This window comes from Notamacropus eugenii, chromosome 4, assembly GCF_028372415.1.
Source record: "Notamacropus eugenii isolate mMacEug1 chromosome 4, mMacEug1.pri_v2, whole genome shotgun sequence".
Taxonomy (NCBI): Eukaryota; Metazoa; Chordata; class Mammalia; order Diprotodontia; family Macropodidae; genus Notamacropus; species Notamacropus eugenii.
Window position 1 is genome coordinate 208570168 of NC_092875.1, and position 15444 is coordinate 208585611.

The window sequence follows — 15444 nt, forward strand, 5'->3', positions numbered from 1 at the left end:
ATTTGGGGGAAGTATTTATTTATTTGGTTCTTTTTTTTTGTCTCTTCCCCTTTTTCTTTAAAAATATAATTTATGTGGAATGGCTCTCCGGGAAACAAGATAATGGAAAAAATTCTGGTAAGACAAGAAATAAGATACTAATAAAAATTTATATTTTTTAAAAAGACGTACTTGTAATAACAAAGAAGCCAACACAACCTGGAAATTTCCTCAATGAGAAAACATGATCTTCTTTCCAAGGAGAAAGGCATGACAACCAAGAACAATTTCAAAATTAAACACTCATTCATAAAATCTCATGGAGGTAGTATAGTAGAAAGAACCACGGATTTTAATTTAGAAACTTGGGTTCCAATTCCTCCTTTGACATTCCGTGAGTGACCTTCATCAAAAACAAAAACAACTAAAGCCCTTGGAATTCATATTTCTCATCTGTAAAAAAGAACAGGTTAGATTAAATGACCTGTAAGGTCACTTGCCGGATGAAGGTGGTAGAAGAGTAAGAGAGGCTTGGTGATATTTTTATATCAGAAATATGATTTCATTGATGTATGGAATTCCAAGTAAGTAAACTCCCTCTAGTAATTTACATCAGCAATTCTTCTGTGATGTGTGTCTACGTGTTTCAGAAGCAGGATTTCAACTTAGATGTTCCTGACACCGAGGCCATTTCTCTACTCATGTTTTCCATTTTGCCTCCCATATTAGCAGTAGCATTACACACACACACACACACACACACACACACACACACACGCACACACACACTCACGCACACATACACACAAAGATGGAAGGAACATGGAGTTAGCAGAAAGTTAAACTCAAGTCAGATCATTTCAAGACTAAAGATGCAACTGGAAGGAGAAAAAGTGACTAAATTTGTTAAAGATTTATCACTGAGAAAATCAAATATTGATTTTCTATTTATTCTATTAGGTAACTGATTCTATGATCCTATTGTATAACTGCCTGAGTCATGATTCTTTATCCTTGAGTTAAGTTCAGTAGCTTATGAATCCATAAGTTCAGTTTTCCCTGAGTCAGTTTAAAATTCAGGTGTCGTATAAATCACTTTAATTCAAAGAAATATATTATCTCCATACAGCCTCACATACCTATGTACAATTAAGAGAGATCCGTTATCTCCTTAAGAAGCCTTGTAAGAGGTAGGTGGGCACCAGGAAGTCTATTACCTCCACAACCCTGCCTGTCCTTCAAGAAAGTCTGGTCTGTTATCACTGTGCCACTAACTAGCCATGCAGGTTGCCCACCCCCGCAAGTTGTTGCTAACCCTGCATTCCACAGTTCCATCCAATTATATTGTTTTCCATCACCTATGATACTTCAGACTTTATAACCAACCATATTGTTTTCTGTCTGTGACGCTTCCTGTTCTTTGTTCTCTTGTACTTCTCTCAAAACTACATAAATACTAGGAAGCCCTATTTCATGGTCTTTTGGTTGAATGAGGAATGAAAAGAACCATTTTACTGGTAATTACTAGCTTTACCAATAAATTGAGCATGCTCAGAAAACACTGTGCCTCCATTTACCTTAATTTCAATTATTATAGCATGATTTCACAACAAACTATTGTCTCCACTGGTGTCAATGGCACCAAAATATTTGAACTCTGATATCAGAGTTTCCAATGTTCCATATATACCATAAAGTAGAAATGGCAATATAGAAAAGAAAAATAGGGCAAGCAGTCAAGGACAACTGTAATGGAAACTGAGAGCATGAAGGGATCAAAAAAATCTGAAAGAGGTTAAAATGTCAAATGATCATTAAGATATTATCAAAATAACATAATTGTGAGGATAACTAACACCTAGTCTGTATTTTCTCATTACTACAAAAATGCTTTTAAAAGGAATCACACAAGTATGGAGCATAACCTTATTGAAAATATGAGCAACAAACACCCAAGATAGACTTACACAATCTAGACTCGTCATAGCAGTACACCTCTTTACAGTCAATAAATCCATTGAAAAGCATTTATTAGGGAATCTACAATGTACTAAAGAATGAAAAGTTTGCAAATGTATAATGCATCTCTACTTATTTATTGATTATAAGACATTTGATTAGGTATATTAAAAGGCAATCTTAAACAATATTCTCTAACAAAGTGTCTCACATGTATCAGTTATAAAATCATAAGAGATTCCTTGAAATCTATAACCACTGAGTTAACTTTGATGGTTTTCTAATTAATATTACACTGCGAAACATACCCACTCCAGGTATTTGTCACTGTTATAGAGGTTTTACAGTGCAAAAACATGGGAGAATTCTCTGAGGATAAAGAAGTTTCCAGGATGTTCTTATCAGTAGAAGACACTATATTGATGGCATCAAGCTCTGAAACACCTCCTGAACATCCTAAACTAAACTGATCATCACTGAAAAGAGCTTACCATAACTATCCACAAAGGAAAAAACTAAGTAGATAAACAACGCCTTTTATCCATACAATTACATAAAGTCCTGAAAAATGACAGCTCTAATCAATCACTATGTATCTTAAGTACTCTGGGAAGAAAATGAACAGGGCCAAGAAATGAATAAAGGGAAGAGAATAAGATGACTGGAATTACAAAAATTGTGCCCTTGTTCAACGACCCTGTATCACACTAAAACAAAACCTTATCATCGTACCATAAATATTCTCACAGTCACACAATGTGCCAGTGAATCATAGAACATCATACTCTCTAAATAACAAAATTTGTGGATCATATAAATGACAACAGAGACATTGATGTATGCTGAACACAAACGATAGCATATTATTCATGACTATGTCCTAACTAACATTTTTAATAAAATGAGAACATATTTTTTACATATTACCATTAAGTATAAATGTTAAAAGCACTTAAATGAGACCCCCTTAATTCCTGTGTGGTATTCATATAATTTCAGATCTATATTTACTAGTGATTTAAGTAATTTCCAGAACATTATCTTATCACCTGTTTCTTAGTAAACCATTCATTACCTGTAATCACACCAGGGACATCTGTAGGGTTTTTCTCCTGTGTGAACACGTTTATGTCGAGTCAGATGTGATTGGGTTGTGGAGGCAAAGTTACACTCATCACATTTGAATGGTTTCTCTCCTGTAATATATCAAGAAATGTTAGGAACTGGCAATGAGCTCTTAAAAAGTCATGCATCTTTATAATTAAAATTCATTATAGAAAAATATGGCAAATTATTAAAAAGTGATTATCATTGTATTTGTAAAGATCAACAATTCTTTCTTAACACATTGACATGATAGAGAAAATACAAAGTAGTTAAAATTTCTCTGAGACCATTTTGTCTGCAACTTTATCACATACATTTCACATAGAATTATAGGTATCAGTACTTCTATCTTATTCCCTCTTGAGTATAAGTTCTGTGAAGGCATTAACCATGTCTCACCTAAACTATGCAGTTCCCATAGCACTTAGGCCGGTGTTTTCAATACAGCGGGCAATTAATAAATGATCAGTCAATGAAATGAGTATATTTTGAATATATGAGTAGAATTAATGCTCCATAGTCAAACAATTTCAGTAAATAATTTGCTATTATAAAACTAAACAGTCTATTTTCTTTTTTCAATTCAATCTTATTTTCAGCTCTGTATTTTTTTCCCTATCCAATCACCATTCAGAAATGCAAGAAAAACAAAATCCATTACAAACATCTAGTCAAGGAAAACAAATTCCCACACTGGCCATGTTCCCCCTCAAAAAAAAAAACAATACCTCAAACTGTACTCAGTTCATTTTATCTATTTCTCTTAACAATATTTTTGTTGTTGCATAAATTGTTCTCCTGGTTCTGCTCATTTCACTTTAAATCTGTTCATACAAGTCTTTCAGGTTTCTCTGAAATTATCCATTTTGTCATTTTTTTTAGTATTCCATCATATTCATATACAGTAACTTGTTTAGCCATTCATCAAATGATGAATACCTCCTCAGTTTTCAATTCTTTACCATACAAAAAAGAGCTGCTTAAATATTTTTTGTAAGTATAGGGCATTTTCCTCTTTTTTTAAACATCTCTTTGGGGGTGTTGACCTACTAGTAGCATCACTGGGTGAAAGGATACACATAATTTAATAACTATTGAGGCATGGTTCCAAATTGCTTTCCCAAATGGCATAAACAGCCTACTTTAAACAGATATAATATATTGTACAGTGACTATGGTTTTAAAATTGCATATGGAGGCACTTTATGTATTATGATATTTTAGAAAAAGTATTCAAATGGAAATTTATTGGTGGAAATATTCCCTTCACTATCACTGGTGCAAAGACCTCAATGTATTTCTGTACAATACTAATAATACATAAGTTCATGTAGCCAGAAAACTATTTATCATCTTGCAGGCAAATTTCTAGTTATGAAACCAATAAACCTGTATCTAAAGTATTTCAGACCTATCAAGGGAACCACCATCCCTTTAGTTACCCAAGTTTATAAGCTCAGTATCATGCTAGATTCTACAATTATCACTAATTCCATATATCCCCATCAACTACCAAACAGTAGTATTTCTACCTCCAAAACCTTTCTGATACTCATCCAATTCTCGACACCCAAAAAGTCACTCTGTTACTAATGAGAACAACTGCAGCAACATAATGAGGTTTTATCCAAGAAACACCATGTAAAAGGGAAGTTTAGAGACTGTCCAAAACAGAATTCATCATCTTTTCCCCAAGCCTTCATTCTGGACTTTCCCTTACTCAACATATGTAATCTACTGTCAAATCTTATAGTTTCCATTTTCATAAAATCTCTCAGATATGTTCTTTTCTCTCAATTCACAAAAAAACCCTCATCATCTCTTGGTCAGAAGAATGTAACAACCTTCTAACTGGCCTCCTGGCCTCCAATATCTCCTCAATCCTCCAATCCTTCCTCCAGTCACCTGTCAAAGTAACACTCCTCAAGTGTTGCTCTGATCACATCAGCTCCTCATTAAAACCCACTCATACATGCAGGAGTGTGCACACATACATACATATATAAATACACAAATACACACACACACACACACACACACACACACACAAAACCCTCTAATACTTTCCTGTTACCATCAGGATAAAAAATAAGGTCCTAGATTTAGCACTTTAAAATCTTCATAACCCGCCCCATTCCTACTTTTACAGTCTTCTTTCATTTTATCCCCCTCCACAAATTCTACAATAAAGCTATAGTGATCAACTTGAACTCCTCACATACAAACTCATATTTCCTATTTCTGCGCTTTCTAATGGATGTCCCACAGGCCGGGAATTCTTTTCCTCCTCAATTCTACCTCTTACATTCTCCAGTTTTCTTCAATATTCAGTTCAAATCACAATTCCTACAGGAGGCCTCTCAGATCTGCCTGTTGCCAGTGACTTTCCCTCTAAGATTACCTTCCATTTACTTTACATCTTATAAAATTGATTTAGAATTAGTTATTGATTTTTTGAAAGCTATTTTTACCATTCTTTGTATCTTCTGGCACTTAGCATAGTACCTGGCATATAAAAAATGTTAAACAAATAAACACATTTTGATTAATTGATGGAAACACCACTATATAATTGTGAAGAAATTTAATTGTGGAGCAAGTCACTTGCCTTTTTTATTCCAAAAAAATAAGATGTTATTCTTTTCTTTTGATATCATGGCTTACAATACAATATAAAAAGACTGACATTAGCATTGACTGAAAGCATTGCTGTCCACATATCTAATTATTAATTTCTATATACTTGGTATATTTTACTAAAATCTCTAATTTTAGAAATTATTTCAAAGTTTATTGAGGATCATTTTTATGTTGCAAGAAATGATAAAGTATTAGAATGAATTCTAATACTTTAGAATGAAGGCACCAGGGTGAAATGTTGCTGTTTAGTTGTTTATTTCTAAATTACAATCATGTATAAGACTGCACTCAGGCTAAGGAGGCAATCTAGCATAGTAGAAAAAAGTAAAGGATTTGGAATCAGAAGACTTGGACTTGAATCCTTGATCTGCCTCTTATCAGCAAGTCCTTTAACATCTTGGAGACAAAATGGACGTACAATGTGCCAATTGCTTCGCTAGGGGTAGGGGACACTAGACAGAAATTAAACAGTCCCTACTCACAAGTAGATGATATTCCATTGGGGGAAAAAATCATGTATGAAATATATACCAGGCGGAGCCAAGATGGCGGAGTAGAAAGATGCACATACACATAGCTCCAAACCCACAACCCACAGAACGGCTACAGGGGAGTAACTTATGGCGAATTCTGCACCCAGAGGCCACGGAATATTGGAGCGAGGGAGATTTCTGTTCCGGATGGACCTGCAAACCTCTCACGGGGGGTCCTTTGTGCTGCGGACTGGGCGCCGAGACGGGGAGCTGAAGGCAGCCCTGCAGTGGCCGTGGCACCGAGAGGAAAAGATCCAAGCGGGCTTCGGGGACGGGATCTCCAGCGGTCACGCAGGTCCCTCCACCCACAGAGGGACCTGCAAACCTCTCGCAAAAGGTCCGTCACGCTGCAGACACAGAGCCCAGCCCAGCCCAGACCTGACCACCTGAACTTAATCTCACACTGAATAGCAGCCCTGCTCCCGCCAAAAGCCCTAAGGCTGGAAGCAGCATTTGAATCTCAGTCCCCAAACACTGGCTGGGAGGACCAGGAGGTGAGGTGGGTGTGAGGAGAATATTCAGAAGTCAAGTCACTGGCTGGAAAAATGCCCAGAAAAGGGAAAAGAAATAAGACTATTGAAGGCTACTTTCTTGGAGAACAGACATTTCCTCCCTTCCTTTCTGATGAGGAAGAACAATGCTTACCATCAGGCAAAGACACAGAAATCAAGGATTCTGTGTCCCAGCCTACCCAAAGGCTCAGGCCATGGAAGAGCTCAAAAAGAATTTTGAAAATCAAGTTAGAGAGGTGGAGGAAAAACTGGGAAGAGAAATGAGAGAGATGAAAGAAAAGCATGAAAAGCAGATCAGCTCCCTGCTAAAGGAGAACCAAAAAAATGTTGAAGAAATTAACACCTTGAAAACTAGCCTAACTCAATTGGCAAAAGAGGTTCAAAAAGCCACTGAGGAGAAGAATGCTTTCAAAAGCAGAATTAGCCAAATGGAAAAGGAGATTCAAAAGCTCACTGAAGAAAATAGTTCTTTCAAAACTAGAATGGCACAGATGGAGGCTAAGGACTTTGTGAGAAAGCATGATATCACAGAACAAAGAGAGAAGAATGGAAAAATGGAAGATAATGTGAAATATCTCATTGGAAAAACAACTGACCTGGAAAATAGATTCAGGAGAGACAATTTAAAAATTTTGGGACTACCTTAAAGCCATGATCAAAAGAAGAGCCTAGACATCATCTTCCATGAAATTATCAAGGAAAACTGCCCTGATATTCTAGAACCAGAGGGCAAAATAAATATTCAAGGAATCCACAGAACACCGCATGAAAGAGATCCAAAAAGAGAAACTCCTAGGGACATTGTGGCCAAATTCCAGAGTTCCCAGGTCAAGGAGAAAATATTGCAAGCAGCTAGAAAGAAACAATTCAAGTATTGTGGAAATACAATCAGGATAATACAAGATCTAGCAGCCTCTACATTAAGGGATCGAAGGGCATGGAATAGGATATTCCAGAAGTCAAAGGAACTAAGACTAAAACCAAGAATCACCTACCCAGCAAAACTGAGTATAATACTTCAGGGGAAAAAATGGTCTTTCAATGAAATAGAGGATTTTCAAATTTTCTTGATGAAAAGACCAGAGCTGAAAAGAAAATTTGACTTTCAAACACAAGAATGAAAAGAACCATGAAAAGGTGAACAGCAAAGAGAAGTTATAAGGGACTTACTAAAGTTAAACTGTTTACGTTCCTACATGGAAAGACAATATTTGTAACTCTTGAAACATTTCAGTATCTGGGTACTGGGTGGGAGTACACACACACACATGCACACACGCACACATACATAGAGACAGAGTGCACAGAGTGAATTGAAGAGGATGGGATCATATCTTAAAAAAAAAAAAGAAAAATGAAATCAAGCAGTGAGAGAGAAATATATTGGGAGGAGAAAGGGAGAAATGGAATGGGGCAAATTATCTCTCATAAAAGAGGCAAGCAAAAGACTCATTAGTGGAGGGATAAAGAGGGGAGGTGAGAGAAAAACATGAAGTCTACTCTCATCACATTCCACTAAAGGAAAGAATAAAATGCACACTCATTTTAGTAGGAAAACCTATCTCACAATACAGGAAAGTGGGGGACAAGGGGACAAGCAGGGTGGGGGGGATGATAGAAAGGAGGGCATGGGGAGGAGAATGCAATTTGAGGTCGACACTCATGGGGAGGGATAGGATCAAAAGAGAATAGAAGTAATGGGGGACAGGATAGGATGGAGGGAAATATAGTTAGTCCTATACAACACAACTATTATGGAAGTCATTTGCAAAACTACACAGATTTGGCCTATATTGAATTGCTTGCCTTCCAAAGGGAAGGGGTGGAGAGGGAGGGAGGTAAAGAAGTTGGAACTCAAAGTGTTAGGATCAACTGTAATGTTCTTACCACTAGGAAATAAGAAATACAGGTAAAGGGGTAAAGAAAGCTATCTGGCCCTACAGGACAAAAGAGAAGACGGAGACAAGGGCAGAGAGGGATGATAGAAGAGAGAGCAGATTGGTCACAGGGGCAATTAGAAAGCTTGGGGGAGGAGGGGATAAAAGGGGAGAAAATTTGTAACCCAAAATTTTGTGAAAATGAATGTTAAAAGTTAAATTTAAAAAAAAAGAAAAGAAAAAAAGAAAAAAGAAAAAAGAAAAAAAATTAAAAAAAAATAAAAAATATATACCAAATAAATACAACGTAATTTCAAAGGAAAAGCATTACCTGATGGATTGATCAACAAAAGCCACATATAGAAGGTAATAAATGTAAAACATTTTATAAACCTCAGTTAATATTTATTAATATGAAAACTACTCTAAAGTCAGAATAAAATTAAAAGCACTTTGCTTTTAATTTTTGTTAAATTCCAGCACTCAAGCTTGATTCCTATACTACAGAAGGATTAAAGCCATTTTTCTAGTACTAAGTTAAAAGTATTTCTTTCTTCTCAACATTTGTACAGATTTAGGAACTACAGATGCAAATCACTAAATGTTGAATTATCTCTCTCTATACATATAGGCTACTCATAGTCAAGGAGATACTTTGGAAAAGAAAGATAGGCTCCTGGTGCTCAATGGAACATTATTTGATATGTTTCTTAATTGAATTTGGATATAGCAATAAGAAAACAGGAGAGGGTTGTATAAACAGATTAAAAATAAAGATGCTTCTTTCCTGAAATGGACAAATCTGTAAAACTGTAACAATATTTTCACAGTAGGAAGATAAATTATACTTGTAACAAGGATGTATAAGCAAAATATTTTAATTTTAAAATCTAAAAAAATCCAATTATAAAAAGCGACAGAAATAAACAGTTTGGAATATTTAAAAATATCAAAAAAAATCTACGTGTACATAGAGAGATAGGCATACAATATTTAAATAATTGATAAAAATTGTCCATATGACCATGAACTTTGAAATGCTAAATAATATATCCAAATGCCTCCTATTAAATGCTGTAACTAAGTCTTTCAAGTTTTTCAGGGATGAGAGAGATTTCATTGGTATCTTAACTACTGTTAAGATGCAGGCTTTACAAAATGACATAAAGAACAAATGAATATAAAGCAAATTTACAATCTAATAATTTTTTTTTAATCTATATCCCTTAAACCAGAGGTGTCAAACTTGAGGCCACTTGGCCAAAGGCTGACAAAAGTCCTTGTTCAAAGCAGATAAAAATGTAATTAGGAAATGTTTAATAAATTAAATAAAAATACAACAGTGGTTTTTGATGTCAATATGTCTCACAGAGTCCCTTTCTATTTGAGTCTGAAATCACTGCCTTCACTGAAACTTAAGCTTCAATAGTCTTTTAAGTATTCAAAGAAAACAAATATTAACAAAACTCAATATGTCCACAATAAGTAAAGATATTACACTGTAAAACAACACAAACTAATGAATGAAAATATATTAGGCCTATATATTAGGGTACAAGTAAAATCAGCTCTCAGGGAATCAGTTAAGAAGGGAAGCTATGGGAAAACTGGTTAATATTATCTTTAATTACGTCAGAATGCTGAAATAGTACGGATTAATGCCCACCTGTTCAATTTAACAAATATTTATTAAGCACCTACTATGTGAAAGAAATTGTATTAGCTGCTGAGAATACAAAGACAAAACAAAATACTCTCTGACCTAAATTGCTCTAGGGATAGCACAGAAGATAGAGTGCTGGTTCTAGAGTCATGAAGACTCATTTCCATGAGTTCAAATCTGGTCTCAGAGACTTAATAGCTGTCACTTAACAATATCAAGTTATTTAACCTTGTTTGCCTCAGTTCTTCATCTGTAAAATAAGCTGGAGAAGGAAATGGCAAACCACTTCAGTCTCTTTGCCAAGAAAATCTCAAATGAGATCACAAAGAGTCAGAAACAATTCAAAAAGGATTGAAGTATTACAGAAACATAGATGAGTATATACAAAATATATACAAATACAAATAAATTTGTTTGCTTTTTGTTGCTGTTTTTAATTTAATGATATCTCCTGATTTTGCATCACTTTATTTAGAATTATATCTCTCAATTATAACTATATGTGTGTATGTATAAAACCTCCTTTATAACAAAGCATACAACAAAAATAACAGCTAAGTAAAACTAATGCACATATCAATCAAGTCCAGAGTTCTGCAGTATTCTGAATCCATAATCCCTTACCTGGACGTGGGGTGGAAGGGGGTGGGAGGAGGGGGGGAAAAGGGTAAATGGGTTATCCAAGCACTTCTCTGGGTTAAGCATGGCTTTTAAAATTACAAAGCTATCAATTACTTTTGAGGGTATGGTTCTTTCCATTTATATGCTTGTCACTGCATGTACTGCTTTAATAGTTGTCCTTCACTTTGGGTAAATGAATGTAAATTTGTCCATAGTTTTCCATAATTGTCATACTCATTGCTTCTTAAATCACACTGATATCCTATTTTATTTCATGAACCACGGCTTGTTTAGCCATTCCACAATGGAATATCTGTTTTATTTCAAATTGTTTGCTGCTCTAAAAAGTCAAACTATAAACATTCTGGTTTAGGTTTGGATCTAAGTTCTTTTGGTCTTTTGCCTACTTCAACAATATACCAAGCAGTGGAATTCTCTGGGTCAGATTTTAATTCTTTTTTGTTTGCTCATCATTATTTTTCACTGACTCCCAGAATGATTGGAGTGATGTATAGCTCAACAAGCAGTGTATTGGTATGCCTACCTTTCTACAACCTCTCCAACAGAAACCAGTTCCACCTTTCCTCCTTGTTTCAAATCTATTAAATGAAAGTGGAAAAACTGACAATTGTTCTGATACACGTCTATTATTAAGATAACAGTAATAAAGCAGTTGAAATGTTCTCTAAGTTTAGTAAAGTACTTGATATACATTAACTCTATCAACCTTTGTAACAACTATTCTGTGAGGCAGGTAATCTGAATACTATTATCCACATTTTGCAGAAAAGGAAATAGATTCAGAGTGATTATATGACGTGTTCCATGTGACATAACCAGTGTCAGAGAAAGGTTTGAAATTTATATAACCTCCTCACTCCAAGTCCTGTGATCTTCCCATTATACTTGTCTCTTATTCTCATGAAGACTGAATTGCAGCCAACTGATGCTTCTAATTTTTATTTGAAAAAATTTATACATTTTTTTGCAAGAGTATTTAAAAGATAGACAGACAGACAGACAGATAGACAAATAGATAAAGTAGGGGAAAAAACAGGCAAGTTTTCTGTTTTTGGATATTTGAGTCATATATTATTGTGACTGATTGAATATAACAGTCAAAATCTTGAAAAATATTTTGTACAGACTGTTATTCAGGTCAAAAGAGGAAATTTATCTTCAGCAACATTAAAGGACCACTGGTTAAAAAGAAATCACTGAAAAGAATTGGGATTACATATTATTCATTAACGGCAAATGGTGGACGTAGAGTTGGATAGATGGACCTATGTTCAAGGCACTCAATTAACTTTAAAAACAATTATTTTCTGTATATGCATTAGTATTTAACTTTTAGAAAGGAAGAAAAATCACAAAAATTCAGGGGGTATAAAACAGGGGAGAGGGAGATTTTAATAGAACTAGTCAAGATTTCAAATGCCTTAAATGGGAAAAAAAAGAAACCAAAATGATTAAAGGAATAGAAAATAGCACACATAAGTAAAGGTCAGTGGAGATTTAGACTCAGGAAAGGTTTGAACAGTAAGTTTTCATGTAGGTGAAAAATTAAATACAGGTAGATTTCAGACAGGTAAATTGGACAAATCTGAATAATGATTACAAGATCTATGTTTAGATTTCTAGGGAAGTTTCAAAGGATCTGTCCTTGACTCTGTTCTATTCAATATTTTCACTAGTAATTTAGATAAAGATGTAAACACATGAATGTCAAATCTTTGCATGACATGAATCTGGGGGCATGATTAATATTTGTAATAAAAGAGTTGGGATAAAAATGATGTTGACTAACAGGAAGAATGGGTTGAATTCAGTAAGTTGAAACTTAAAGCAGACTAATATCAAATCCCACACATGTTTAAAAAATCAATTTTCACAGGTAAAGAATAGTTGTAATATCACCAGAAAGTTGACCAGGGTGTGGGGAAAATCTAGGTGTTTTAGCAGACTGTAAGTTCAACCTGGGTCAATAGTGTAAAAAGTCAGATTTTTAAAACGAATGAATAATATGCTACATAAAGAAAAATATAGAGGCAGAGCCAATACAAGGGAGGTAATAATGTTACTATACTATATTTATTAGACAAAATCCACAGTAGCCTAACTTAAGATGTGACATTTTGAGATGATGAAAATCCAGAATATTCCCAAAGAAAGATCAAGGTAGTAAGAGAAATCTAGAAAATGCCATTATGAAAACCAGTTGAAGACAGAATTGTTTAGGTTGTGGGGACTGGGGTGGGAAATAAAGAGACATAATTCCTGTTTTCATATATTTTAAAGGTTATCATGTAGAAGAGAGATTATTACTCTTGTTTTGCTTGACCCCAAAGAACTAAGCAAGAACCAATCGGTGGCAGTTACAAGAGGGTGGATTATTACGAAGAAACTGAAATACTGTTTTTCTTCTGGAAAAAAAGGGCAGAATTTGTACTGTCAGAGTTTAATTAGCTCTTTTTTTTTTTTAAGAAAAACTTTAAAAAATGATTATTGCTAGTCAACACTAGGATAAAGTGCAAAAGGTGATTTTTGCTGCTTCAATCATTTTATAAACTCATCTTTTAAAATCTTGCTCTCAGAGTCGAGTCTCTGAGCTCTGGTCCCTATACCAAAGAGGAAGGAACACCATTACTGCAAATACCTTTGCAAAGATTAATGAGGTAGGAGAAAATACAGAGACACAGACACACATACACAGACACAGACCCAGACACAGACACACAGACACACACACCCTCAACTCAACCTTATTGCTTTCTCTACCTACCATTTTTTTCTATTCCTTTTACTTTATTTTTTCAAATAAGTAGCAATGTTTTCTAATATTGTATAATCTCGATTCAGTCTGCTTAACTGTTTCAAAACTATGCTAAATTCATCACCAAAAGTTTTCTATTTTGAGAAGTCAGTTCTTCTTCCTAATTCTCTACTGCCTCAAGGACAAAATGCAAAATCCTCAGCCTGGTATTTAGTCTTTCACAACTTAGCTGCAACTAATGTTTTACATAACTCAGAATCACAAAGTTGTATGAAACCTCAAAAGCCATCTAATGAAATTTATTTTTTTGATAAATAATGGATTCCACAATGCTGTCAACCAGTAATTATCCAGTCTCTGTCTAGGTAGGTTGAGGATACCTGACTACCTTCCAAGATAGTCCATATGACTTTGGGAGAACTTGGCAACAGATAAGAAAATCAAATCTAATGATAAATGAATTCCCTGAAATAATAGCAAATTAGTGGTGAGTTGGAAGTTAGAGCTTAAGATGTCAGGATAACTGAAATGCCCCATCACCACATATATTTCCACATCAGCTTGAACAACTTTATATCTTCTTTCTATAAAAGTGTTTTATAGTACATGCAAACAATAATATCTCTTCTATTGCTGCCTCCATGAGCACAGGATAAATGCTTAATAAATGCTTGTTGCCTGTACCTTGATCATCACCTAAAGACTGTTAGCATAATTCCTACCTCTGTTTCTGGACTTCAAAACTGAATAGATTATTAATATACAATGTTATTTTACCCTATGTCCTTTTACCTCTTCTATTCTCCTTTCTATTAAGGAATACCCTTCCAGAGCTATATTCCAGTAATGGAATTTATCCCACCACATCTTAGCCATTCCTATGAAGTCAAATTTACCTTTTTGCACTGGGATCTTTGACTTGCATGTTATGTACAATACATGTGTCTATGCATCTACATTCAACATCTACATTTATTGTTGACATTTTTCTTGGATCTTGTCTTGTGTAAACTTCTAGATGTTTTTATCACTATATATACATATATTCCTATAGTATAGGTACTCCTTATATATCTAGCTTAGTATGTAAACACTTTCCTTTTCATCGTGGAGTGCTTCTACTTATATTTACAAATAACCGGACAAATATATTTTCCCCTGCTGTGATAAGGAACTATCTAGGGCTGTTCGGTCATTTTCAGTTGTGTCTGGCTCTTTGTGATCCATTCTGGAGTTTCCTTGGCAAAGATATTGGAATGGTTTGCCATTTCTTTCTTCAGCTCATTTTACAGATGAGGAAACTGAGGCAAACCAGGGTCAAACAGCTATGAAGAGTCTGGGGTCAGATTTGAACTCATAAAAATAAGTCTTCTTGACTCCCATTCTGGCATTCTATCCACTGCAACACCTAGCTGCCCATCTGAATTGTATTATTATATCGTATATTATTATGCAACAAACATTGCATGTTATTATATAATGTGCAAATATTCTCTATTATTTATATATCTATGTTTACATGTTTACATGTATACACAGATACATACATATACATTCACAAAACAGCACAGGTTAAGATTCCAAATTATGATAAAACTTAACTTATACCATAAATCAGATATCAAAAATCAACTCAAATCTTAGTATAGATAAAATCTTACTGGATTATCTTGAAAAAAACATCTACTTATATGGCGATAGTACTTTTTCTAGCCAAAGCAAATGAAAGCTTTTCATAACTGCAGAGCAAAAAGTACTATCAACTTGTCCATACAAT

At 34.6% G+C, this 15444-nt stretch overlaps 1 protein-coding gene across 5 annotated transcripts in view; it reads right to left on the reverse strand.

Moving 5' to 3' along the window:
- The window catches only part of ZNF407 (zinc finger protein 407), a 609391-nt gene that overhangs the window by 225726 nt on the left and 368221 nt on the right, over positions 1-15444 (reverse strand). For all 5 annotated transcript variants that reach the window (XM_072604085.1, XM_072604087.1, XM_072604089.1 and 2 more), the window contains exon 7: positions 3014-3134. In XM_072604085.1, the coding sequence (XP_072460186.1) occupies positions 3014-3134 (121 nt within the window). The remainder of the gene's footprint in view (positions 1-3013; positions 3135-15444) is intronic.